The following is a 27,981-nucleotide window of genomic DNA, read 5'->3' on the forward strand; positions in this document are numbered from 1 at the left end:
CAGAAAACACGGAACCCATGGCAGGGCAGTCAGAGGCCTGGGATCCTTGGCTCCAGGCCCTAGACTCTGGTCACCCCTAAGCGTCTCAGGACAGAGGAGGAGGAGGAGAAGGAAGAAGAGGAGGAGGGGGAAGGGCCAGCATGAGGGGGCCCAGCCCAGAGCTCCTGCCTTCCTCTCGAGGCCTCTTTCTGTGCGCTTCCTGCCCTGTGTAGCTGAGGGCTGCCGAGGAGGCCTGTGCTGCGCTGGAGTCCTGCCACCTGCAGGAGACTCAGAGGAGAGCCAGAGCCCTGAGCATGCAGAGTGGCCCAGAGCGGGGCCTGCTCTCTCGAGGTGGGACAGCATCCCCTGGGCCCAGATCCCCAGGGCAGAAGTCTCGGGAGTGGGGAGCCCCTCCTGCCCTCTGAATGTGCTCACCTCCCGGGCTCCCAGCCAGGCCCTGGCTCGGACCTGGCAGGTGCAGTAAACCACTGTGTCTTTTCTTCTCCCTGTCCCCAGACATGGCTGCCGCTACATGGCTCTTCTCTCTGCCCCTTGCAGCAGACAGAGAGGAGGGGGAGCAGGAGGCACAGGTGGCGCTAGGCCTGCAGAGAGTCCTGCAGAGTTTGGGACACGCAGCAGAGAAGCTGGGGCAAGCGGTGCGCCGGCTGCGGGGCCAGGAGGAGGAGACGTGGCTACAGCAGAGTAGGGGTCAGCGCCCCCAGATCTGGAACCGTCTCAGGAAGGTGAGGCTCGGAGGCTGATGAGGGGACCCATGTACAATGCGCGCATCCTCCTATGTCGCGAGATGCGGTTCTTCGGGGCGACGTAATACTCAGGGATGGGGGTGCCCTGAGGAGAAGTGGACGGGCTGGGAGGGGAACAAGAAGAGAGAGAAAAGCTCTGTTTTCATTCGGGCGTCTCATTTCCTGTGCTCTAGGTGGTTCGGCATCTCTCTGATGAGTTTCAGGAGGTGGTAAGGGAGAGACAGAGCTTTCTCGATCGAGCCCTCGGTCACTTACAGTACCAACGGGAGCTTAGCCGCCTCCACCTCTTGCACACCCAGGTACGGACTCTGGACTCGGCCAAGGAGATCTGCATGTCCAATTTGGTGGGGGCTTCAGCGAGAAGCTCCCAAAGCAGCCACATGGGACAGGTGGGAACCCTGCACGGAACCAGGTGCTGACTATTTTGTCCTAGATTGTTGCCTCAGGAGCCCCTGCGTGTTTGGAGAATTACCCTGGAGACAGATTCTATGGAACAGTCACGGCTTCTCTAAGGGACCAGGCTGCTGCCTGCCCACTCTTGATCCCCTTCCTGAAGAGCCTCACTGCAGCGCTAGTGGGGGCTCAAGGTTATGGTCCAGGACCAGAGGATCAGGGGCCAGGAACAGGTAAGGCTGGTCACTGGCCCAGCATTCATTTCTGCTGCCAATGTTGGCCATGTTTTGGTAAGTTCTAATAAACCATTAGGGCTTCTGGCACTGTAAGGGTGTGGTCACAGTACGTTCTTCAGGAGGAATACAGAGAAACCCAACGTGTTAGTTATATATCGCTGTTACCACAGACTCCCAGAAAATTCTGTGGCTCAAAACCACAAACATTTTTTATTTCACAGTTACTGTGGGTCACGAATCTGGGTGCAGTTTAGCTGGGGGCCAGTGCCTCAGGGTCTCATACAGGCTGCATCAAGGTGTTGGGCCAGAGATGCGGTCATCTCAAGGTTCACCTGGGGAATCAATTCCCTGCCACCTGGACTTCACAGGACAGCTCACAACATGGCAGCTGGCCTCCTTCAGAGCAAGCAAGTGGGAAGGGGCAAAAAAAAAAAAAAAAAAAAAAAAAATGGAAGCCACAGTCTTTCTGTATCCTGATCTCATTACTTGAGCCATATTTGATTCATTAGAAATGAATCACTAGGTCCAACCCACACTCGACCAGAGGGGATAACACAAGGGGGTGGATACACATAGGGGAATCGGGGGCCATCTTACAGGCCACCTGTCACTTGTAACACTACATCTGGCTCTTTCTCATTTAGCCCCAGTCCTGTGCTCTTACTGCAACAACTACCCCCCGTCTCTGTGCAGATACAGATAAAGGTGACATCGCGTGGACCTCACCAGTCTTTTCTACCCTGAAGAAAGTAGACATCTGGTCCCAAGCCCGCAAGGAGGAAGCTGAACTACAAGCACAACTGCGTCACCAACAAGGTAACCTCCTTTCCCTGTAGCCCCTGCTTGGAACTTTCATGGCGCACTGAATGTGTTCGATGGTGTGACCCCAGGGACTGGGAATGTCAAAATCTTGCGTCACCGATTATCCCTTTCCCCTCGCCCCCAACCTAAGATTCCTAAGAGATTTTTCTGTATAAGGAATAACAAATAGGAGTCAGAGTTCCACTGTAATCCTAATATGGTCAGTTTCAAAAGGGAATTCCTAAAGGCCTTCTATCTTTCCACTAAACACTGAATCTAAATCTTGGGACTTTACCCCATGCTGGCCAGCCACATGTTACAAGGAGTTAATGGAAAGTGTGAGACGCGGGGAGATAGGCAGAAGACAAAGAAAAGGAAGACCTTGCACCAAAAAGGGACTCCAGATCACTTTACCAATACCACCCCTTGACATTTGCAGTCAAAAAAAAATGGCTGGCCTTGCCCTGAAGAATTAGATCTGTTTCAATCCACTCAGTGCCCAAGTGGAAGAGGATTAAGAGGAGATACCGTACGCCTTTCAGTTGACCACAATGCAAGCCATTAGTCAACGCAGTTCCATAAACATCCTTGAATTTGACCAGGGATCTGCAAACTATGGCCGGCAGGCCAATTCCAGCCAGCTCTCTGTTTTTGTGTGACCCACGAGCTAAAGATAGTTTTACATTTGTAAATGATTGGGGTGGGGGAAGTCAAAAGAAGAATAACATGTGTACGGAGGGCTTTGCAATTTGTCATGCGCTCTCCTCACTCTTTGGATACGTTAGCTCCTTTAATCTCTACACCAACCCAGTAAAGTAGGTACTTTTACTCATTTCATAGAGAGGGAAGCTGAGGCGTCCCAATAGGTCCAGTGAGTTGTCAAAAATCAAGGAGTTCAGCTGGAATTCAGTCCCGCGCAGCCTGTGCTCTTAACCTCCCTACCCATGTGGACAATTATCCAACGCTGCAAAGGCACTGCCAAAAGGGGGTGCAGGCGGTATATGGTGGTGAGTTCCCAGGAGGACACATCACTGCGTTTCAGAGAAGGGAGGGAAGGCGCCATGGGAGAGGGAGGCCCCACTTCCAGCACAGCGATGGGAACGCTGAATTTGAACCCCAGTTTTGCCTCTTGGCCAGCAATGCCTAAAATGCTTATTTTTTTGGACCCTTTACAGAAAATGTTTGCTGACCCAGAACTCGACTAATTAATTAATTCCCCCTCCTTTGGGGGGAAAACTAAGAAGAGTGTGAACAGAGAAGTGGCTTCTCACCCACACTTCAACCTCCATTGTCTTACGATGGTATTGACTTTGTGATGTTGAAAGCAATTTTTCATGCATTGTCTTATTTACACCTCGTAACCCAAACTCTAATTCTGTAAGATGGCGAAAGATTATTAACGTATGTTTTATAGATGAAAGAGCTGATGTTCAAAGAAGTTTAGTGTCTTTCCCAGGGTCTTCCAAAACCTGGACCAGAACCCAGGTCTTCTAGCTACTAGCCCAGGATTCTTTGCTATGCCATGCTACCCAAGCTTTTTTCATTGTCTTCTCAAAAATAAAAAGATCATACAAAATGCTTAAACACCCAAGGCCCATTAGAGACAATCTGTGAGGAAGTAAGATTATTTTGTTAATAGAGCTAGCATTTACTGAGTGCTTGCTATGTACCAGTCCCAGTTCTGAGTACATTACATTTAGTGCTCCAAACAACCCTATGAAACACGTAGAAGAAAATCGGTTGCCATCCTCTCCAGACCCTCATCTTTTTGTTGTTGTTCTGGGCACCTCTGTTCCTATTGACTGAGGCTCACTTGCTTTTCCATGAAAATGGGTAGGAGGATCCAAGGCACAGTGTACGTACGTATCTGGCATGGGTGGATGGACCGATCGATGCAAATACACCTTTTCCTAAGCTGAATTGTGTTGTTGTTGCCCTTACTAAAATCATCACTGTACAGAAAAATCAGTGGAATCGTTACTGTGTTCTCTTTACCTCTGTAGCCTCAGAAAACTGTTTGCAGGATGTCCCGAAACCTCAGATAATGCTGAAGGAAGAGCTTATCGCTGTGCAAGCCACAGACCTTTCTGCCAGGGAGTTTGTGGTTTACCAGTATGGCCTCTCCATCCTGGACCTTCTCACCCCCCAGCTTCAGGTAAATCTGGTTTCCTGCCTGTCTATGGAGCAATCATCATGCAGCCAAGAAGGTCAAGGTGACCATGAAGGAGGCTTTCAGGTGGTAGATATACCTTAGGATTAAGCAGCTGGAACAGAGTACTTAGTAATCTCTCTTTTAAGGGGACTGATAGAAGTCATTTTACCAATCTACAGTCCAATGTCTCAAATGATGGTGAGGAGAATCAATTAAGTACTTTGTACATGCCAGAAAATGTTCTAATACCTTGCATGAAATAACTCATTTAATCACGAAAACCCTCTGCCATACTATTATTTTTTTCTCATGTTTTTGTTCAAGTATAATTAACATACAGTGTTATATTAGTTTCAGGTACACAAACAATGTAGTGATTCAACAATTCTCTACATGACTCAGTGCTCATCATGCTAAGTGTACTCTTAATCCCCTTCACCAATTTTCCCCATCCCCACCACCACCTCCCCTCTGGCAACTACCAGTTTGTTCACTATATTTAAGAATTTGGTTTCTGGGGCGCCTGGGTGGCTCAGTCGGTTAAGCTTCTAACTTCAGGTGATGTCATGATCTCGCAGTTGGTGGATTCAAGCTCAGAGCCTGGAGCCTGCTTCCGATTCTGTGTCTCCCTCTCTCTCTGCCCTCCCCTGCTTGCACTTTGTCTCTCTCTCAAAAATAAATAAACATTAGAAAATTTTTTAAAAAAGAATTTGGTTTTTTTGTCTCCTCATTGTTCATTGTTTTGTTTCTTAAACTCCACATATGAGTTAAATCATATGGTGTTTGTCTGTCTGACTTACTTCACTTAGCATAATGCTCTCTAGGTCCTTCTATGTTGTCACAGCAAGATTTCATTCTTTTTTATGGCTAAGTAATATTCCATGATATAGATATATAGATATAGATATAGATGTAGATGTAGATATAGATGTAGATATAGATACAAACATAGATACAGGCATCTATCTATAACTATGTCTATATCTACCACATCTCTTTTATCTAGTCATCTATTGATGGACACTTGGGTTGCTTCAGTATCTTGGCTTATTATAAATAATGTTGCAAGAAACATAGGGGTGCGTATATTTTCTCAAATCACCATTTTCATTTTCTTTGTGTAAAAATCCAGTAGTGGAATTACTGGGTCATATGGTAATTGTATTTTTTTAATGTTTGTTTATTTATTTTGAGAGAGAGCAAGAGAGTGTGTGATCAGGGGAGGGACAGAGAGAGAGGGAGAGGCAGAGAGAATCCCAAGCAGGCACCACGCTCGGTGCAGAGCCTGATGCAGAACTCGATCCCACGCCGCTGGGATCATGACCTGAGCTGAAAGCAAAAGTCAGACGCTTAACCAACTGAGCCACACGGGCACCCTGGTAATTGTATTTTTAATTTCTTGAGGAACCTCCATATTGTTTTCCACAGTGGATGCACCTGTTTGCATTCCCGCCAGTGGTGCACAAGGATTCCTTTTCTCTGTGTCCTTGTCAACATTTGTTATTTATGTTTTTTTTATTTTAGCCATTCTGACAGGTGTGAGGTGGTAACTCGTTGTGGTTTTGATTTGCATTTTCTGGAGGATGAATGATGTTGAGCATCTTTTCATGTGTCTCTTTGGCATCTGTATGTCTTCTTTGGAGAAAATGTCTATTCATGTCCTCTACCCATTTTTAATCAGATTGTGTGTGTGTGTGTGTGTATGTGTGTGTGTGTGTGTGTGTGTGTGTGTGTATGTGTTTGGTGTTGAGTTGTAATGAGTTCTTTATATATTTTGGATATTAACCCCTGATCAGATATATCATTTGCAAATATCTTGTCCCATTCAGTAGGTTGCCTTTTTGTTTTGTTGATGGCTTCCTTCACTGTGCAAAAGCTTTTTATTTTGGTGTAATCCCAATAGTTTCATTTTACTTTTGTTTTCCTTGCCCTAGGAGACATATGTAGAAAAAGGTTTCTATGGCAAACATCAAGGAAATTACTGCCTATGTTTTCTTCTAGGAGTTTTGTGGTTTCAGGTCTCACATTTAGATCTTTAGCCCATTTTGACTTTATTTTTGTGTATGGTATAAGAAAGTGGTCCATTTTCATTCTTCAACATAAGTTGTCCAGTTTTCCAAACACCATTTGTTAAAGAAGCCTTTTCCAATTTTATATTCTTACCTCCTTTGTCATAGATTAATTGACCATAAGAGTATGCGTTTATTTCTGGACTCTCTGTTCCATTCCATTGATCTATGTGTCTCTTTTTATGCCAGTACCACACTGTTTTGATTACTACGGTTTTGTAGTACATCTTGAAATCTGGAACTGTGATACTTCCAGCATTGTTTTTCTTTTTCAAAATTGCTTTGGCTATTTGAGGTCTCTTGTGGCTCCATAGAGTTTTTAGGATTATTCATGCTAGCTCTGTGAAAAATACTATTGGCATTTTGATAGGGATTGCATTAAGTCTGTAGATTGCTTTGGGTAATATGGACATTATAGCAATATTAGTTCTTCTAATCCATAAGCATGGAATATCTTTCCATTTGTTTGTGTCATCTTCAATTTCCTTCATCAGTGTTCTATAATTATCAGAGTACATATCTTTCACTTCCTTGGTTAAGTTCATTCCTAAGTATTTTACTATTTTCAGTGTAATTGTAAATGGGATTGTTTTCTTAATTTCTCTTTACACTACTTCATTATTAGTTATAGAAATGGAACACATTTCTGTATATTAATTTTGTATCCTGTGACTTTACTGAACTCATGCATCAGTTTTAATAGTTTTTTGGTGGAGTCTTTCGGGTTTTCCATATATAGTATCATGTCACCTGCAAATAGTGAAAGTTTTCCTTCTTCCTTACCAATTGGGATACCTTTATTGCTTTTTCTGGTCTGATTGCTGTGGCTAAAATTTTCAGTGCTATGTGGAATAAAAGTGGTGGGAGTGTATATCCTTGTCTTGTTCCTGATTATAGAGGAAAAGCTCCCAGTTTTTCACCACTGAGTATGCCGTTCGCTGTGAGCTTTTTATATACAGCCTTTATTATGTTGAGGTATGTTTCCTCTAACCTACTTTGTTGAGGATTTTTATCATGAATGGATGTTGTACTTTTCCAAAGCTTTTTCTGCATCTATTGAGATGATCATACGGTTTTTATCCTTTTTTTGTTCATGTGATATATCATGTTGATTGATTTGTGAATATTGAACCACACTTGGCACCCCTGGAATAAATCTCACTTGGTTGTAGTGAGTGATTTTTTTAATGTATTGTTGGATTCAGTTTGATAATATTTTCATGAGGATGTTTGCATCTATGTTCATCAGAGACATTGGCATATAGTTTTTTGGGGGGAAGAGTTGTAGACATTTTTTCTGGTATTGGTATCAGGATAAGGCTGGCCTCATAGAATGAATTTGGAGGTTTTCCTTCCTCTTATATCTTTTGAAATAGTGTGAGAATAGGTGTTGCCTCTTCTTTAAATGGTAGAATCCATGTGTGAAGCCATCTGGTCTTGGACTTTTGTTTGTTGGGAGTTTTTTTTTTTTAATTATTACTGATTCAATTTGATTGCTAGTAATCAGTCTGTTAAAATTTTCTATTTGTTCCTGTTGAAGTTTTGGAAGGTTATATGTTTTTAGTCATTTATCCATTTCTTCTAGGTTGTCCAATTTGTGGGCATGTAATTTTTCATAATATTCTCTTACAATCCTTCGTATTTCTGTGGTGTAGGTTGTTGCTTCCCCTCCTTTATTTATTTGAGTCATTTCTTCCTCCTTCCCTCCCTCTTCATCTCTGTATATTTTTATGAGCCTGGCTAAAGTTTTATCAATTTTATTGATCTTTTCAAAGAACCAGATCCTTGGTTCATTGATCTGTTCTAATTTTTTAGTCTCTATTTCATTTATTTATACTCTAATATTTATTATTTCCTTACTTCCACTGGCTTTGGGCTTTGTTTGTTATTCTTTTTAAAGCTCCTTTATTTGTAAGGTTAGGTTGTTTGAGATTTTTCTTGGTTCTTGAGTGAGGCCTGTATTGCTATAGTCCTTCCTTTTACAACAGCTTTTGCTGCATTCCAAAGATTTGGGACCATTGTGTTTTCATTTTCATTTGTCTCCATATTTTTTTAAATTTTTTCTTTTATGTGCTGGTTGACTCATTTATTGTTTAGCAGCATGTTATTTCGCCTCCATATAGTTGTGTTCTTTCCAGATTTTTTCTTGTGATTGACTTCTAGTTTCATACCATTGTGGTCAGAAAATATTCATTCTATGATTTCAGTCTTTTTTAATTTTTTGAGACTTGTTTTGTGGCTTTAACATGTGATCTGTTGGGGAAAATGTTCCATTTGCTCTTGAAAAGAATCTGTATTCCATTGTGTTGGGATGAAATATTCTGAATGTATCTGTTAGATCCATCTGGTCCAATGTGTCATGCAAAGCCACTGTATCCTTGTTGATCTTCTGTCTAGGTGATCTATCCATTGATGTAAGTGGGGTGGTAAAGTCCTCTACTACTACTGTATTACTTACTATTGATTTTTTCCTTTATGTCTGTTAATAGTTGCTTTATGTATTTTGGTGCTTTCATATTGGGTGCATAAATGTTTACAGTTGTCATATATCCTGGTTGGATTATTCCTTTTATCATTAGGTAGTATTCTTCTTTGTCTCATGTTATAGTTTTTGTTTTAACATCTATTTTGTCCAAAAGAAGTATTACTACCTTAGTTTTCTTTTTGCTTCCATTTGCATGATAAATGTTTTTCCATACCTTCACTTTCAATCTATGTCTTTAGGTCAAAGTGAGTCTCTTGTAGGCAGCATATAGATGGGTCTTGCTTTTTATCCATTCAGTCACCCCATGTCTTTTGATTGGTGCGGTTGGTCCATTTACATTCAAACTAATTATTGAGGGTATACAAGTAGCTGTGTTCCCTGCCAGAACGTCCAAAGTAATTATTGATAAGTATGTACTTTTGCCATTTTGTTACTTGTTTTATGATTGTTGTGTAGTTCTTCTCTGTTCCTTTCTTCTCTTACTCTCTTCCTTTGTGGTTTGGTGGCTTTCTTTGGTGATGTGCTTAGACTCCTTCCTCTTCATTTTTTGCTTATCTATTATAGGTTTTTGATTTGTGAATACTCTTAGGTTGATATATAGCATCCTATGTATATAGAAGTCCATATTAGGTTGATGATCACTTAAGTTTGAACCTATTCTAAAAGCACTAAAATTTTACCTCCCTCCTCCACATCTTATCTATATGATGCCGTACTTTACATCCTTTTACTTTGTGAACACTGGGACTGATTTTTATAGATAGAATAGATTTTACTGCTCTTGTGCTTTAACCTCCATACCAGTTTTATAAGTGATTAATCTATTTTTATTATGTTTGTATTTACCTTGTATTTACCTGTGCAATTTTTTCTTTGCTAGTTTTTTTACTCCTGATTGTGGCCTTTTCTTTCCACTCAAAGAATTCCTTTTAATGTTTGTGGTAAGGCTCATTTAGCGGTTATGAACTCCCTTTACTTTTGTCTTTCTGGGAGACTGTTTATCTGTCCTTCTTTATGAATTATAGCATAGCTGGATAGAATATTCTTTGTTGCAGGCTTTTCCTTTTTAGCCCTTTGAATATATCCTGCCACTCCCTTCTGGCCTGCAAAGCTTCTGCTGAAAGATCCACTCATACATAGCCTTATGGGGTTACCCTTGTTAGGTAATGCTTTTATTTTCTCTTGCTGCTTTTATTTTCTCTTGCTGTTTTCCATCTTAATTAGGATGTGTCTTGGTGTAGACTTCCTTGGACTGATTTCACTGGGGGCTTTCTTTGCCCCCTGGGTCTGGATATCTGTGTCCTTTCCCATCTCAGGGACATTTTCAGCTATTATTTCTTCTAATAAGTTTTCTGTCCTCTGTCTCTCTGTCTTGTCCTGCATCCTCTGATCTGTTCTTGATTTCTTCTGGTGGATTTTTAATTTCAGTTACTGAGTTATTTTTCTATTATTGGTTCTTTTTTTAATTATCTATTTGTTGAAGGTCTCACTGAGATCCTCCACTGTTTTCTCATGTCCAGTAAGTATCTTTACGACCATTCCTTTGAATTCTCTATCAGGCACATTGCTTATTTTCATTTCATTGAGCTCTTTGCTGTGGTTTTTGTCCTGTTCTTTCATTTGGAATATACTCCTCTGTCTCTTCATTTCGTCTAACTTTGTGTTTTGTTCCTATGTATTAGGAAAGTCAGCTAAGTCTCCTGCTCTTAAAAGTAGGGGCCACATGAAGAAGAGGTCCTCTAGTGCCCTAAAGTAAAATGCCCCCTGTTTAGCAGACCAGATGCTTCAGCGGTATCTCCTGTGTATGCGGTGTGCACCCTACTCTTGTGACTGAGATGTGTTTGCCTTCAGTCCATTCAGCTGCAATGACCCACTTTGCCTGTTGTGGACAGGGTTTGGTCCCTGTACTCTTAAGGGGCTAGTCTGGGGCCGCTTTGGGCTTATAGTTGTATCAGACCAGATGCCTGCCCTCAGCTCATTTGCCAAGGCTTTAGTCACCCTTAACTGTAGGGTGTGTTCCCTGTGTTGTCCTTGAGAGGCTTTTGTTGGTGAGACCTGCAGTCAGACCAGGTGTCTGCCCCCCGTCCCTCTGTTAGGGTTGCAGTGACTCTGAACTACAGGGCTCTCTCCTCGTCCTGCCCACTGTGAGATTTTGCTGGTAGGTGGGATTAGCAGTCATTTGAGACGTCTGCTCCCAACCCTTTGCTGGGGCTGCAGTTGAACTGGTGTGTGGTTTTCTCCCCGTTTCACTGGGGGTTTCGTTCCCAACCAGGTCCCCACCCCTCCTACCGTTTTGGATGTGGCCTCCTCTCTATGACTAACTGTGAAGAGTCTGTCCTACCAGTCTTCAGGTCATTTTCTGGGTCAGTTGCATTGATATGGCTATTATCTAAGTGTATCAGCAGGATGAGGTGAGCTTAGGGTCCTCCTACTCTGTCATCTTCCCAGGCTCCTATATCTATTTTTTTTCTCTCATTTTAAAAATAAGGTGGGAAAATACAAAGTGGTTGAGTTAACTTACCCAACATCACACAACCAAAAGGGTAGAGCCAGGTGAGGACTCAAGCAGCATTCTTCACAACCCCCATGCCTGACTGCCACCCTCGAGTTAGAAAAGTAGTAAGTTAATGCTTATAATTAGCATAAATATCGAACACAGAAATACTCTTTCCACTTTCCTTTAGTGTATACTGAATCTCCTTATCCTGTTACACTTTAAATTGATGTTCCAACGCATTTACTTCCCATTAATTTGGTTGGTGCTACGGAGCTGAGCCGCATGAGAATTTTTTAGCAAGAGGATGGGTTTGGGTTTGGGTTTTATTTGTTTCTTATTCTTTTCAGGTTCCTGAAATCACCCTGCAGATTGCTTCTCATCTGCCTGCCATGGAAGCCTCAGACAATGCCTTCGAAGGCTCCTTCTTCTTTCAGGTGCTGCAAATTCAGCCCCAGAGGCGGGTTTGTAAAATTCTAGGGTCTAAAGAGATAGAAGCAAAAAGAACAAACACTATAAAAACATTTTTCTCTCTCGAGTCCTGACATACTTTATCCCTCTTGGTCATAAGTCATTTAGTAAGACATAATAAATGTCACCACGTAAAAGCTTTCTCTTAATTAGTGAAATGAGTATGTCCCGGCTTGTGTCCAGAGAGAGAATCATAATGGCTTTGTGCCTGTTGATGAATCTCTGTCGTCAAAGTCGGTGGTTCCAGACTGGTGTTTCCCATAAGGGTCATGGTTCCAGCCTCTGCAAATCCTGCACCATCAGCATCTTTCCGCAGGAAGGGATCGAAATTGTTCTTGTGCTTACAGTACCTCCAATATGTAGGATTGGCAGTGCCTTGGTGGTAGCCCTAAGCCAGTATACACAGACCTGAAACACTGATAACGGTTCATTGGTAAACAGTGATTGTGAGAGGGGGCACTGCTAACCAATGCTAGAGGACTAGGATGTGGGTCACACTTGACCACTCGATTGTTGGGAAAGTTAATTAAGACCAAAATAACTCCCACACTGTACCCTCCAGGCATCATTTCACTTGATCCTCAAAGCTATCTATGAAGTAGGCAAGAATTTAATCCCATTTTACTGATGGGGAAACAAACTCAGGATTCACCGACTACTGGAGTACTGTGTGTCCAGCATTTGGCCACGTGCCTTACGTGCATTATCTCATTTACAGCTTACAACAACCCAACCCTATTGGGCGACTACTCTTGTGACCTCCATTTTATGAGTTAAGATATTGAGACCCATTGAGGCCAAGTGATTTTCCCAAGCTCACAGTGTTATCAAGAGTTTAAACTCAAGTCCAGGTGTATTAGAACACCAAACTCGTTGTTTAACCACTATTCTGAGCTGTCCCCAGAGCTCATTCCAGAACCAGATCTCAAGACTATCTGACTCCAAATTACTTAATGCTTTTTCCAAGCCAACCTATTGCCTGAACAAGGGAGTTATTTCAAGTCAATTAGACAAGAGAGGATATTTCAGAACCCGATTACAATAAAGGCATGAAAGACAAAGTCAGAGAGCCCTGTCAGGCACTGATTCTCAAACTGAGGTCCTTGGACCTCGTGCATCAACCACCTGGGGAGCTGGGTAAAAATGGAGATGCCAAGGTTTTTCCTAAACCAGCCAATAGAACCAGACATTCTGGGGTGGGCCCCCAGAATAGTATCACTCCCTTGCGATTCGAACATGATTTATTCCGGGAGTTGAACTAAAGCAATAGTTTTTACCTCATCATCAGTAAATTTCCATTAAGCCTGGGGAGTCTCTGACTTTATGATTCCAAAAGTTAATTTAGACCACATGAAAGTAGGAAAAGAAAGAGGTAGTGGAGATGTTCCCTGAGGTTGATATCTCCGTATTTGGGTATCTCCTCTACTAAGAGCGCTGAAAACATACTGTTTGTTGGGAGAGAGTCTTTGGCATCTGTGGGAAGCTTCATTCTGCTGCTGATCTACTGCCTGGCCCACATCGCTGCCAAGGACTTCCACCAGGACTCAGACCCTGCCTTTCTGAGGTCATTTTACAAGGTATTTCTAAAATGCACCGGATTCTTTGCTTCTCTCCCAGAATGACGGATTTGTTAAGCTGTGCGACATTTCAAAGCTACTTAGGTCCCATTGTTGGCCTCTGGTTCCTACTGCCTGGCCAGGAGGAAGGTTTTCCTGGTCTAATTTCCTGTGGTGTCCTATAACAAAATGCGTGTACCACTCTGTAAAAACTCAAAAAGAAGTGGCCTTCCTATGAGAATGGCATCACAGCTTTCTTGGCTATTCCCTTGCCAACACATAAGCCTCACCAGAATTGCAAATGACAGTAATAACCCACGGTAAGGGCAAGTGAAGATGATGGGTATCAAACCCCATCTTTCTTTCAGCTATTATTTTGAAGCTGCATAATAGTCATTATCTAGAATGGAACTGATTTGGCCCCCCTCACCTTTTCCTTGACCAGGGCTTGCAGGCTTATTTCAGGGAAGCATTCTCTATGGCGCTGCAAATGTCAGCGGTTTCCTGGGACGGTAAGCTTGACCGAAGCATAAGTGCTATTCTGCTGGAAGAGCAGCCCGTCTCTGAGAGAGGAAGAGATCTTCTCTCGAAACTCATTGAAAGGAAGTGTGAGTCTCACTTGGAGCCAGAGTCATCAGAAGAGGTAACCAACTTCAACTGGTGTAGCACATGTTGGTTAAAGATCGACTTCTTCATGGACTAAAGGCCTCGGTGTCCGACCTGTTCAGATATTTCTGGCCTCCCCTGGTGGTACACTGCCTTGACACCCAGGCCGCTCCTCAAACCACATACCACAATATATTTTTTAATCCTGTGCCCTGCCAGGCGGACAGTAGGTATCTGGCTGTTTGAGTTCGGGGATTGCTAATGTGGCCCCATAGTTACTTAACTCATATCCCACTAACCTATTTATCAATTTGCAGAATTCCATCTTTAAAACTACGGTGACTCAGTGACTAAATTTAGATGCCCAGGTGATGGCTTTTTTACCCAACTTGCAGTGTGCTCTTTTCTATGCAAGCCTGATAATGGTATTCTTAATACTGTGTTATTTAAAGTGCTTTTATGAGAATACCATCGTATTTAACTATTAAAAATATCACAAAGTTTAAATCTGGGATCTTGAAATTGTTATCCTTCATGAAAGATCAGTTCACTCTTGAGTTGCATCTTTTTTCACATTATTTATATAAACGTTTATAAATTTCGAAGCATTTTTATGTATATGTTCTCTCATATATTCTCTCTCAGCCAGCAATCCTGCAGAATAGGTAGCAGACATATTTTTAGTCACATTTTGAATTCAAGGAGAGATTAAGCAATTTGCCCCAAATCATGAAGCTATTAGTAGTGGCAGACCTGAGATCAGATGCTCGATCTCCTGACTCCTAGTAAATGTTCCATATACACCTATCTATGATCAGATCCCCATTAGTTACCAATCAGAGATTTATTTTGTGCTCGTTGATGGTGATGGTGACAGTGGTCATCCAGACTCCAGAATCAATCACACCCTAGCCCCCAGAGACCCCAGAGAATGCTCAGTTCTCTCTCTGCATTCAGCACCAGCATCTGACACATCTGATTCCTTCCTTGTCCTCAGTACAATCTTGGCTTGGCTCCAAGGACCCCAGAGTCCTCTGGTTTGCCTCTACCTGTGTGGCCGCTCCTTCTCAGTCTCCTTTGCTCGTCCTGCCTCTTCTCCCTAGGCTGTTCATGTTGGAGGGCCAGGATTTATTCCTGTCCTCTTCTCTTCTCTGTCTATATTCGCTCCCCTTAGGGATCTCAGCCCATCTTCAAGCTTCAAATCCCAACCATATGTCAAGGAATCTCAAATTTTTTATCTCCAGCCCCGCCCAACTCACTAACTCAACTCAACTGATTATGGGCCGTCTCCACTTCCGGGTCTAAGAAGCATCTCAAATTCATTATGCCCCCAATCTGTCTTCCGTCCAAACCTCCCCTACTAGAAACCTTCCCGATCGCCGTTGGTGGCAACTGTATTCTTCTGGTTTCTTAGGCCAAAGTCTTCCTTGAAACCTCTCTGTTACAAACACCCTGTAACTAATCCATCAGGAAATCCTGTCGCTCTACCTTCAGAGTATATTCATAATAGGACCACATCTCGTTGCCTACAGTGCTACCAGCGTGGTGCAAGCCCACGTCATCTCACCTGGATTACTGTAATACTTACTAACTGGTCCCCCCTTCCGACCTTGCCTCTCCTCAGTCTACTCTCAGCACATTGGTCAGAGTGATCCTTTTCAAATGACAATGGATCTGTTTAAAATCCTGCCGTGGCTCCCCATCTCACTTAGCGTCAAAGCCGAGGAAACCAAGTCCCCTTCTCTCTCACGGCCTCACTTGCTACTCTTCCCCTTGGTCACTCACCTCCAAACTACACTTTCCTCCTTGCTGTTCTTTACGCACACCAGGTGCACTGCCCTCTGCCTGCAGCGGCACTGGTTCTCAACCAGGAGCAGTTTTATACCCCACAGGACATTTGGCAATGTCTGGAGACATTTCTGATTATCATGCTCCAGGAAGGGGGCTACTGTAATTAACTAGTGGAGAGAGGCCAGGGATGCCACTGAACAGCCTGCAATACATAGGACAGTCCCCACCACAAAGTATTATCCATCCCCAAATGTCAGTAGTGCTGAGGTTGAGAGACACTGGTCTATGGAGTTAGAGCATGCCCAACTCCCTCACCTCTTCCAGGACTTTGTTCAAGTGTCACCTTCTCAGTGAGTGCCGCTCTGACCAGCCCATCTTCATCTGCAACCCTCTTTTCTCCTGTTCATCACCTTCTCCCTACTCGGCTCTAATTTCCTTTCTCCTGTATCACTTCCTAAACCTACTGTGTAATTTACTTACTTAACCTTGTTTAGTACATTTCTTCCCCTAATAGAACATAAGCTCCATGAGGGCAGAGATGTTTGTCTGTTTTGTTTCCTGATATAGCCCACATTCCAGGCTTAGAAGTAGGCTTTTAATATATTTACTATATTAATGAAGGGGTTTGTGTAACCCCTGATGCTATCTACTGAAACATTCCAATCTCACCAACCTCACCCTGGTAACTCCAGGGCAGGGAATAGCAGACGTTTATTACATACTTGTCACGTGCCAGCTGTTCTGCTGAGAGTTTTACACGCATCTCATCTATGCCCTTATAAGGTAGATGCTACTTTTGTTCCTAACTTACAGGTGAGAAAACAGGGTTAGGAGTGGTAAAAACTTGCCCACACCAGAGATCATTGTGGAGCTGGAATGCTAGTCCTCTGTCAGCCACCATTTAGGGAGAGGTCTTGCTTTTATTTTAAAAGCAGAATTGCATGTACTATGCTCAGATCCAGAGTCTGGCTAAGAATATCCACGAGTACTTAAAGGAAATGGGAGCAAAGGCATTAACTCTCTCCTCCACCCTCTCCACAGTATATTAAGAAAAACAAGGATCTTCTCCTCTTCACCAATATGGAACATCTTCTAAAAAGCCTCATTGCTGCTGAAAAACAGATACCAAGAAAACGGAGAGATCAGAGTGAGGACGAAGATGAGGTGAGATGGCCTTATGATCTACGGCATTAAGACTGCTTTGCTCTACATCTTGAAACACTTCATCATGTGTTTGGAGCCATATTTGTAAGTGGAAAAGTCAGCAGAATGAAGGATTGGAAATTAATGGTGGTATGAAAAGCTACCTGATCCATCACCCTATTGAAGAGTTTTCCCAGTACCGGGAGATGGTGGATCTTAGATCTCAGTTAGAAAGGAGCCAAAAGATTTCACCCTTTGCCTTCAGGTGGGTAAAGCCCTGAAGTGGGAACCGAGACGCAGAATTTCCCTGTTCACCCAGCTGGACGAGAACAGGAAGTATCTAGAACTGGGTCCATTACCCTGCCATTCAGGGGTTCTCTTGTTATACCTTATGATACCTGCTGCTCTTGTATAAAAGGTGTTTGATCATAAGCATGTAAAATGTTATATATTTAAAAACCAACAAATATTTTGGCTCCAAATGACCAACACCAATACTTCACTAATACTTCGCTAACACAACACTAATATCCATAAGGTATATGGATAACTAGCAAAGAGAAAAGCCCCAAACATCTTCATTTTTTCATGCAGCGTGGTGACCTTATGGGTCAAGATTGAGATCAGAAACTAGCAAGCTGGAAAAATAACTGAACACTGACTCCAGTCCTGGGCCCCAGTCTACTTTATTTAAAGTTATCACCCATGTCTTGGGTAAAAACTACCTTTGAAACTATATTAAAATATAACACGGCTTTTAAAAGTGCATATATCATAAACCCACTCCTCATGAATTGTCCAAAGTGAACATTTCTGTATAAGCAGCATCCACATCAAGAAAGGGAACATCACTAGTTTCTCAGAAGTGTCCCCCATGTCCCTTCCTTCCAGTCATCTGCCCCCCAGGAATTACCACCATCCTGACTTCAGACACCATAAACTGTTTTTTGCTTATTCATGAACGTCACATAAATAGAATCATAAAATATGGATTACTTTTGCTCAACATCATGTTTGTGAGGCTTATCCACATTGTTGCATGTAGCTGTCGTTTGTTGATTCTCTTTTGCTATAAGACCCCCATTGTATGGATTTGTCAAAATTTACTCTTTCCGATACTCATGTGCCTGTAGGTATCTTCCAGTTTGGGGTTATTACAGATAGTCTTGTGTACCTTTTGGTGACTATATGTGACTATACTGAGTCAGGTATTACTTAGAACTAGAAATTGTAGGTCTTAGGGTGTGGCTATGTTTGTCTTTAGTAGAAACTTACAACTGGATGTCCAAAGTGATTGTCTAAATATCTACTGCCAGCAGAAGATTATCAGCACTTAGTTTTTTCCATCTTTTTTATTTTATGCATTCTTGCATCCTTCTGGGTATGTGGTATTTTTGTTTTTGTTTTGTTTTTAGAGAGAAAGAGAGTGCACAAGCGGGGGAGAGGAACAGAGGGGGAAAGAGAGAGAATCCTAAGCAGGCTCCACACTCAGTATGGAGCCCAGCATGGGGCTAGATCCCATGACCCCAGGATCATGACCTGAGCTAAAATCAAGAGTCAGATGCTCAAATGACTTAGCCACCCAGGCACGTGGTATATGATTTTAATTTGCATTTTTCCAGTGGCCATTAAAACTGAGCACCATTCCTGTATTTATACATCATTTGAATATCTTCTCTTGAGCAGTGCCTATTCAAGTATTTTGTCCATTTTTCACTGGATTCCCCGTTTAATTTATTTGTAGGAATTCCTTATTCTGCAACTATTTTTCCTTGTTCTGTGGATTGCGTCTTTAGAGGAATAACTACATGTTTCTTTTTCTGTTGTATTTTTACATCTAGAAAGAAAATGGTGATATCATTTCAGTCTGCATGTTTAAAACATGTTAAATATGTAAATATATCTGATAAAGTTATTAAGAGGATTTTTAAAAACACTCATTCATGTGTAAATCACATAATCTTGGGTGGATATATAACATAATAGATGGTAATATCTGGCACAGATGATAACATGCTGACGCTTTCAATGTGACTAAAAATCATTAGACCACATATCTTATTAAAATGTTCATTATTTAAAAATACTGAACCTCTTTCTAGAAATGTCAATTTGTGTATCTGTATATATAAGGCTGACTAACTTACGTAAAATTGTCTGTTACTGAGTCACACAAAGTAGTCAGGTATATTGGTACAATATCGGGTGATCCGGAATGAGAATTTGGAGATCTGGCGATAAGATACAGGCCATGTGGCCCACACAGAAGTCACTTTGGAGACTCTGGCTGGAACACCTCAGAGAGATGAGGAGTCATCTGAAACTGACGTTCAAGTGCTAATCAGGAGGGACACAACTGTCCCATGAATTCAATGTAAGCCAGAAAATTCTTTTGCAAACACAAACTTCGTATCAAAAGCCAGCTCGGAAGACAAATCCAATGACAGCCGTTCAGGCTGCTCCTCACATGGATAATTCTCTTTATTGTACTCCCAGATGAGTAGCAAGCGAGGTTTATTTTATGTAACAATTGTTATTGAGTCTTTCAAGCAAAGTGACAAAGGAGCAGGCTAGTCGAGAAAATTTAACAGGGGGCGCCTGGGTGGCTCAGTTGGTTAAGTGTCCAACTCTTGATTTCAGCTCAGGCCATGAGCTCAGCGTTCATGAGATCAAGTCCCACGTTGAGCTCTGCACTGACAGCACAGAGCCTGCTTGGGATTCTCTCCCTCTCTTTCTGCCCCTTCCCCACTCTCTCCCAAAAATAAATGAACATTTAAAAATGAAAAATAAAAAAGGTTTAACAAATTTTAAAAAAGATTTATAATTAAGGTTTAACAAGAGTTTTCAGTCCAGCCACAAGGAGAGCATCTCCGAGTCAATTCACTGCACACAGATCTCCAATCTCTGCCGTCTTACACAGACAGTGAGTCCTTATTTCTTTGCTGCTAGTGGCTGGTCACTCAGTCATCTCAAAGACTCATTCAGTTTAAAACATTAGCCATCAGGCAAAGGAAGTACCACATTTGTCAGCCTTAAAACGGTTTCCTTAGTTATTAGCTCAATTAAAAGTATCTACTGCCCTCGTGGCACAGATACCAGTAACATGTAGTTGCCCTAAGACTGGCCTGTGAGGGAACCATTCTCCTGTCTCTTTGATGAACTGCAATTCATAAACAAAGCACCCCCCACCCCCACCCCCGGCCTCAAGTCAAAGCATAGTAATTTCATAGGGTTAAAGACTCCTCCAGTACTTTGAGAACGTAAATCTTACTTTGATATGATAAATAATGGGTGCATATCCTCGAGAACTTTATTTAGCTATTTGCATAAGTTACAAAATGCATTTCCCAAAAAAGCAGAGTGAAGATGAATTAAACCAGACGCGTAAGACTATATAAAGTAGTTAGACCAAGCGTCCAGGGCCTCTGAGACAGGTGACAAGGAAAAAGTCATGCAGGAATTAAAGAGCTTTCCTCTATATTCCTCATTCTTGGCTGAGTGGGGCACCAGCCAAAACATGATCCTATTAACTTCCTGGCTGACTTCTCGGGCCTTCCATCTGATTCCACTAATATGCTAACAGCTGCCAGCTTTTTGGTAAGCACCGATTTTTAATGGAAATGCCACAGATTACAAGACGGGGATCATGATCTCTTTTCTGCCGCATTATGTGCACTTACTGCTGTCTCTTTTTAAAAGTTTTCAGTTATCTTCAAGGTATAATTTGTGTACACACGCATATACACAGACATACACAGTCTATGTCTGTGTGCTGACAGCTCAGAGCCTGGAGCCTGCTTGGGATTCTGTGTCTCCCTCTTTCTGCCCCTCACCTGCTCATGCTCTCACTTGCTCTTTCTCAAAAATAAGTAAACATTAAAAAACAAAACAAAACAACCTCACACACTTCAAGAGACACTTTGTTAATAAAATCCTGTGTAAAGGTTCTTAGAAACCCATTCTTCCTAAGTATTAGGTTGTTTTACGTATAGTAACTATCTTATACAGTTTTCTTTCATTTTCTGCTCAAACTATACATGTGAATAACTCCTACAGAGAAGGTCACTGATTGAAATCTAAAATATCATTATGGAACTAAGAAATAGGTAGAAATAAGAAAGACCAGACAGGAGTAAGAATCAAACTGGCACAAGGAAGACTTAAGACAATCATGGTTTTAAAAAAAGGAAATAAAGATATTAAAGCAATCAGATAGACAAATAGTAATGATCCAGCATCAGGAGAGTTGGTATCCCTGAAATGGATGGACAAAGAAAGTATTAATATTGTAGAAGATTGGTCTAGAAAAATTACATCTTCAGATGAGAAAGGGACACCGTATTCTGGGAAAAACTGATGTAAAATGACTGACAGACACATGGACATAGATTTCTAATATGGAGGAAAAGGTTCTCAGACTGGCAGGCAAAGGAAGCCACCGAAGATGTTGATATGAGTGGTGGGGAGTTGGAGAAATCCAACTGGTCTCAGCTTTCTCCACGGTATAGTGCCAAAAACAGTTTCCTGTAAGGTTTATGAAATTATAAGAGAAAGAAAGCATAACCTAAGATTTTAATATCTCACAACTTGTCCTTCAGGAAAAAAATTAAGAACGCTTTCTGCAGCTTGATAGCAACAATTAATACTGTATAAGATTGTCAAAGTTTTAAAGATGATTCCAACCTCCTGGTATTTTCTTTTTTTTTTCCCCCCCATTTTTTTCTGTTTTTTTTTTTTTTTCTGTTTTTTTGTTTTGTTTTGTTTTTTAACTTCAGAGAAAACCTTTGGAAAATAAAATATATTGTGGTAGAAACTTTCATGAATATTTCACTCTCAGTTTCTCCATTTTGCTGAGATAACTAAAATGAAAAATTAAAATAGGTCCTAAAAATTTAGTAACTCCTATAGCATGGTTTTATTAAATTAATTGTGTATCAGTTCTTATATATGTAGGATGACTGGAAAGATGGTCACCATTTGATGTTAATAATGGTAGTTTCTGGCTGGATGGTAGGGATTTTTTTTTTCTTGGTGCATTTTGTTTTGTTTTTGTGCTTAGCTTGAATTTTTTTATCAAGTTTTTTTATTTTAAATTAGCTTGAATCCTTATAATGAGCAGGTATCACTGTTAGGAAAGTCGTAATTAAGTCTATTAAGAGTTTTAGAAATGGATGAAAATTTTTGAAAGACACACAAGCAAGGGAATTTTCTATCTTGAAGAGTAATCTTAAAACAAGCTCCCAATGGCCTTGTGAAATAGAGCAGTGATGGCAGGTAACAAAATGGAACCAGGAGACTGTATCATGAGGCTCACACTTTGCCAAGTGAAGTTCTATTTGTTTTAATGGCTAATGAAGAAACACAAACTTTCGAAGCTTTCTGGCAAAAAAACCCAAAAACAAAAACAAAAAGAAAAAAAAAAATCAAAAACCAAAAACAAAAAACTGAACTAGCAAGTTATTAAAAACATAGTACGTTTATTTAAACCGTTACTTTTCATAATTCATTGAATCTCATCACAGGTCACTATCTTCATTCCATTACCTTACTGAGTACATTCATTAGTGTTACATAAAACTTCACATAAAATTAAGAGTTAAAAGTATAGCTAAGAACACTGTTATGATCTGCACTAGAGGATTTGCCATTACGCCACTCTAGTCCCTGAGATGGTTATTTTTTGTTTCATGGGCCTCTCAATTTTAGACTCCCTTTTGTTATAGAGAAAATGAAGCCGCTCCTCTGAGCTCTATCCCACGAGTGCCCGACCACTGCATTATCGGTTAGTGTTGACCCAGTGGTACCTGTCTACCCGGTAGATAGCAGCAGGCCTCTGACGCTTATGATTTTTATGCAATGCATAAGCATTTCCTAGGAGGCCCATACGGCCATCTGCCATATTCTTTTTGCGGGAGACATGGAACCAAGATTGAAAGGACTGTTTAAAGTTTTCAACCTGAAAAAAAAAAAAAAAAGTATCAAAGTAGGCATGAAGATCTGTAAATTAAGAAGCTAGACTTAAATACTAAACACAAACCCATGACTCACAAGGTAAGCCTTTACAAAGCAGAGTACAAATGAATAGAAAACACAGTAGATAATAAGCCAGTGGGAGGGGTGGTTATAAAGTCCTATCTTTTAAGAAAATTAAATCTTTAACACAACTAAAATACTTAAAAACACATCTTCAAATTTGTGTATATTCTTGGGTTCTCCTCTACCCCACCCTCCCTCTCTGGCTTAACACCGAACTGTCTAATCATGATCTTTTGGGCTAAGGTCTAGATATATCCATTTTCAGCATCCCAAATAACCAATACAGATGTTTTACAGATCACACTCCTAAAGTACGTTGCTCTACAAAGTATATAGCTGACTACAGATCTGATCCCTAGGTGGAAGGAAATCTTTCTAAGCATAAGAATAGAATTAAGGGCATCTATTTCAATATATGATTTTAAACTTTTACACATGTAGAACTATACAATAAACTATAGTTTACAAACTACACAAGCTATAGAAAAATTATTTGCCAGTAATATGAAAAGGGGTTAAAATATTTCTAACCTTTGAAGAGCCTATAATAATACATTAAGACCTCAAATAATTCGTGAGGAGAAGATTCGTATGCTAATAAGTACCCAAAACATTTGGGCACATGGAGATTTGTTTTTTAATGTTACTTAAAGTAACCGTGTCTAGAACAGGTAGCATCTTTAGTAAATTATTTTTAAGTAAGAATAACCAATTTTAGGAAAAATGATACAAGAGACACTTTCATTACATAGAGCTAGTTAGACTACAAATAAACAAAACCTTTAGATGCTACTTTGGCATATATTCCGAACAGGCAAATGTCCGTATGACCCAGTAACTCCATGTCTGAGAATCAAATCTCCACACTAACTTAAAATACAGTCATCTCTACCAGTTATCAACTTTTTTTTGCATCATAAAAATGTGGAAATAATCCAGATGAGTGCCAGTAATTGGTTGGTTAAACTACAAGGGAAAAAAATGCCAAGATGTTATTTCAATTGTTCTAATGTTACAACAGAAGTGATTAATTTCAGCAAACGTACAAACAAGTATATACATACAGTGTCAGTTAAGATTCTGTCTAGAGTAATGTTTTTCAAATTGTGGGTTGCAACCATTTTTGAGTCATGAAATCAATTTAGGTGGTTGAAATCAATTTAGTAGAAAATATTGGGGACATTATGCCAAGTAAGGGTAAGTATTATTTCTTTAAACCTATTTCCAACATATAAATATGCTGACCTTTCTGTGGGTTGTGGTTAAATATATATATATATGTATGTAGTATGTACATATATATAATATGAATATATTTATGTTTAATATACATTTAATTAATAATCTACTATGTATTTAAATTATGTATTTTTTTAGAACAACTGTTCTCATGGTGAGATTACAGACCTTTGACCATTTCTTAATATTCCAAATTTTCTACAAGTGGTAGGTTATTTTCTACTAGCAAGAAAGTCTGCTAATTTTAATATTTAATTATGAAGGAATTTGGATTAAAGGAAACTTCTGTTCAAATAATATGGAGAAACAGTCCTATGTAACTCCTGAGGACTCCACCAAGTAAAGAAACTACACGAAGAAGAAAAAAATTTTCCTAGAATGTTAATAACGTGATTTTAATCTTTACGGTTTTGTTTCTGTTTTCCATTTGTTTCTTTTACAGTGAACAAATTCTTTTCAGAATTAGGACAGAAAAAAAAAAAAAAAGCATCGAGAACTGGACCACACTTCACCTGATAAATACTCTTTGGATTGCTGACTTTAGGAATGATCTGCGGTTCTTTGTTACAACTTTCTTCATCAGAGGAAATGCCAGAGGCGTAGTCTAATGTAGCTCGATTAACAGCACAGCTGACCTGTTGGGAAAGCTCCCATTCGTCCCATCTGCCTTTAAAAGAAGCAATTGTAAATGGATGATTTTTCTCACCGTACCTAAGTAGAAAAAGAAAATTTCTTTATTAAGGATTCAAAAATCCAAGTTTTTTTTTCATCTCTAACCTTTTCTACAGACCCCTCAACCAATCTGCAAAAAGTTATTTTAAGAAACAAATTGAAATGGCTTGACAGCAAAGCAAATTGCAAGACACTGTGACCTTCAGCTTCCACGGGATAGTAATTAGTGAGGGTATTCTGTAAGGGCTGGCTTGGTGAATTTCTCTGACAAAGATAAAAACTAGTCTCTTTTGATTCAACTAATGAACGGAGTTCCAATTCCTCTGCCCCCTTGATATTGCCTGTAATACTTAGGCCTTACAATCTATAGTTGGCAATACAGTGCAGTGATTGAAGTCAAATTTCAAATACAGGAAAACCTTAGTTTGCGAGCATAATTCGTTCTGGAAACACACTTGTAATCCAAAGCACTTGTATAGCAAAGAGAATTTCAAGAACCATTGGCTCAATTATGATCATGTGACATTAGGCATCACATACTACTTGTATTGCAAGGTATCACTCATATCAAGTTAAAATTTATTAGAAATGTTTGCTGGTCTTGGACAACACTCGCAGAACAAGTTACTCGCAAATCCAAGGTTTGACTGTACTGTGTAAAGTCTCTGTGCTTCCACTGTGTCCACTCCTACTGGAAGTCTGTGCTAAGAAAGTTTGCATCTGAAACCTTAACCAGCCAGTGCCCTCACCGCTAATGCAGGGCTTTAGTGGATCATCTCTCACCAAGGTGCACAGAACTGACTCTATAACCCATGATTCCAGGGATCACAGAGCACACCGCCTCCAGTGAGATTACTCACCTACAGCACACTTCAAAGGGATCTACCCATATGGTCATCTCCTTTGGAAGTCCCAGGTGAGAAAAATCCACGTTACTTTCAGCACAAGCCCTTTCTAGAATGGGATCTTTATCCTGACTATTATTTATCCTGATACACCTTTAGAAAGCAAGGAAAGGGAAACAAACACTTGGTGACAGGCGCCTTGGTAGACGGGAATCATGTGGTGGGCCAACTGCTCTCATACCGCTGACCCCCGCCCTGTCCCTCCACGGCTTTCCGAGTAGAACCATCAACATCAGCTACTCACAACGTTACATCACTAAGTCACGCAATTGGTTTTGCCGAATGTCCTCTGCCGATTTTTCACGGTAAACACAAGTCAGAGATAGTTTAATCCACCCCACGTAAGGGGGGGTTGCACTACAGTTTTCAACGATGTTGAAATTGTATAGTTTTCTCTATGCACTGCCACTTGCTGCATTTCTTCCAAGCCCAAGCTCAAATAAATTTGAGGCCATAAAGCTTTTGTTACTCATAGACCGCCAGCAGAATCACTGCCAATGGTTATTGCTTGCTCGTTAGTTGCCCTTGTCATCCTATATGCCAGCTCTCACCTGAACGCTTGCCCTTTAGAAGGGCAGTCGGCGTGCCAGTGACTTCTGTAGGTTTCAAACAAGATTGTCGTCAGCTTTTCTGCAAAGTCTTCTATTTTCTGTTTACTCAGTTTATCATGTTTTTTCACCAATCTTGTGACAAAGAAAACGGCTGTTGCAATTTCATCTCTCATGATTCAAGAGAAAGGAGGAGGACTGCAACCATTCAAAGGAAGTGAGAATAAATGAACTAGAAACAGGATCAAGCTTACAATCAACATGTAATTGCCATTTGGAAGTTTTATATACCTGAAACATAGAAATCATTTGCTGGTCCTTCGTCAACTAAATAAGTGTGTCAGTAGAGTCCACTACCAAAACAGCCGTGAACACCAATTCCTCAATTAGCCAGTTTTTAATGTTTTCAAAGAAAAAAAACCCACTTTTTAAAACTTTAATATACTTAAACAAATAAAACACCAGTATGCAACTTAAGTTAAAAAAAAAAAAGTCTGGATGCGGGACAGTAAATTACACCCGAGCACCACTTTTTAAAAAGGTATTTACAGAAAGCAGAACATTTCAGGGTATAGTAGTTCTAAAATGTGACTCTCAGGTTGCATGCTTTAAGTAAAAGTTAAGGTTAATCAAACATACACTGTATTTGCCAGAAAAAGTGCTTTAGCCCCAACAACAACAACAACAAAAATAAAAGTGGGCCAGAGTTAGAAAACACTCTCCCCCACACCTGTTTTGTTAGTTTTAGGCTGAAGTTTATATAAGCCTGGGTCAGAAGCCTGACAGGTGTTTAACCTTACACAGGTGCTTTCCTTTAGGTTAATTAGATAGCTTCTTCCACGTCCCCCTCAGATTGCTCCCTGGTAGATGTAGAATGAGTTCTTTAAAATGGTCAAAGATTTCCACCTGGATTTGTCTCTTCTGTTTTGCTGTTAAAATCTTATCTCTTATGACACAGATTGAGAATCAAGCCTTCCCCTTCCATATCCTAACATCCTACATCCCAATACTTTTGTCTCTAATTGTAACTGTCAACATATTAAAGAATTTTGCCTTGGATCTTTTCTGAAACGGAAGGCAACTTTCTCTGAACAATCATTATGTTGACTATGCTCATTTTTTTACTAAAATGTTTATTTGTCAAATAAGTGGAAGAGATCTTGGAGTTTATCCAGTCTCCCTGGTTCTCAAAGTGTACTTCACTGACCACCTCATTTGGAGCCACTGGGTTGCTTGTTAAAAATGCAGATTTGTGGCCCTTTCCCCAGGTCTACTGAATTGATACTTCTGTAGGTGAGGTCTGAGAATCTGTAATTCACAAACTCTTTCAGGTGATTCTTATACCCGCTAAAATTTAAGGACCACCGCACCTGACATAGAGGTCATTCAGGCTCTTCATCAATGACAAAGAATTCGTTCTCTTACAAGGAAGCCCTTTTCATTTCTAGAAACCTGCAAATACCAGGCAGTACCTCCTCCCTCCTAAGGGAAGCCTTAGCTCTTCCCTCTGGAACCACTGACTGTATCTAACTTTCCATCACATGCAGACGCTTCAAACCTTAGCTATTCCATCCCTCCTGAGTCTTCTCTCTTGCACAGCCAACCTCGACTTTTTAACAGTTCTTCCCATAGACACGTTAC

The 27,981-nt window shown here is 40.8% G+C and overlaps 2 protein-coding genes across 4 annotated transcripts; one reads left to right on the forward strand and one right to left on the reverse strand.

The window, feature by feature from the left end:
• The first annotated feature begins 252 nt into the window (after window positions 1-252).
• Window positions 253-25,380, forward strand: LOC115525385. Of its 3 annotated transcripts, none has more exons than XM_032595001.1 (10): window positions 253-330; window positions 538-722; window positions 917-1,042; window positions 1,177-1,369; window positions 2,066-2,188; window positions 4,177-4,328; window positions 11,724-11,810; window positions 13,275-13,421; window positions 13,846-14,043; window positions 16,839-18,316. In XM_032595001.1, the coding sequence occupies exons 1-10, from the start codon at window positions 294-296 to the stop codon at window positions 16,989-16,991; spliced, it is 1,401 nt and encodes a 466-aa protein (XP_032450892.1). In that variant the 5' UTR covers window positions 253-293; the 3' UTR covers window positions 16,992-18,316. The 3 variants fall into 3 exon arrangements, with proteins under 3 accessions (XP_032450892.1, XP_032450891.1, XP_032450890.1); XM_032595000.1 differs by lacking the exon at window positions 253-330 and adding an exon at window positions 24,658-25,380 and having other exon boundaries at window positions 388-722; window positions 16,839-16,961; XM_032594999.1 differs by lacking the exon at window positions 253-330 and having other exon boundaries at window positions 388-722.
• BTG4 (BTG anti-proliferation factor 4) lies at window positions 22,398-26,714 on the reverse strand. Its single transcript, XM_030333115.1, has 4 exons — window positions 26,344-26,714; window positions 25,748-25,885; window positions 24,728-24,926; window positions 22,398-22,896 (listed from the first exon to the last, which is right to left on the reverse strand). Exons 1-4 carry the CDS (start codon window positions 26,514-26,516, stop codon window positions 22,717-22,719), a joined length of 690 nt encoding a protein of 229 aa, XP_030188975.1. The 5' UTR covers window positions 26,517-26,714; the 3' UTR covers window positions 22,398-22,716.
• Window positions 26,715-27,981: the final 1,267 nt, after the last annotated feature.

Source organism: Lynx canadensis, chromosome D1, assembly GCF_007474595.2.
Source record: "Lynx canadensis isolate LIC74 chromosome D1, mLynCan4.pri.v2, whole genome shotgun sequence".
Classification (NCBI taxonomy): Eukaryota; Metazoa; Chordata; class Mammalia; order Carnivora; family Felidae; genus Lynx; species Lynx canadensis.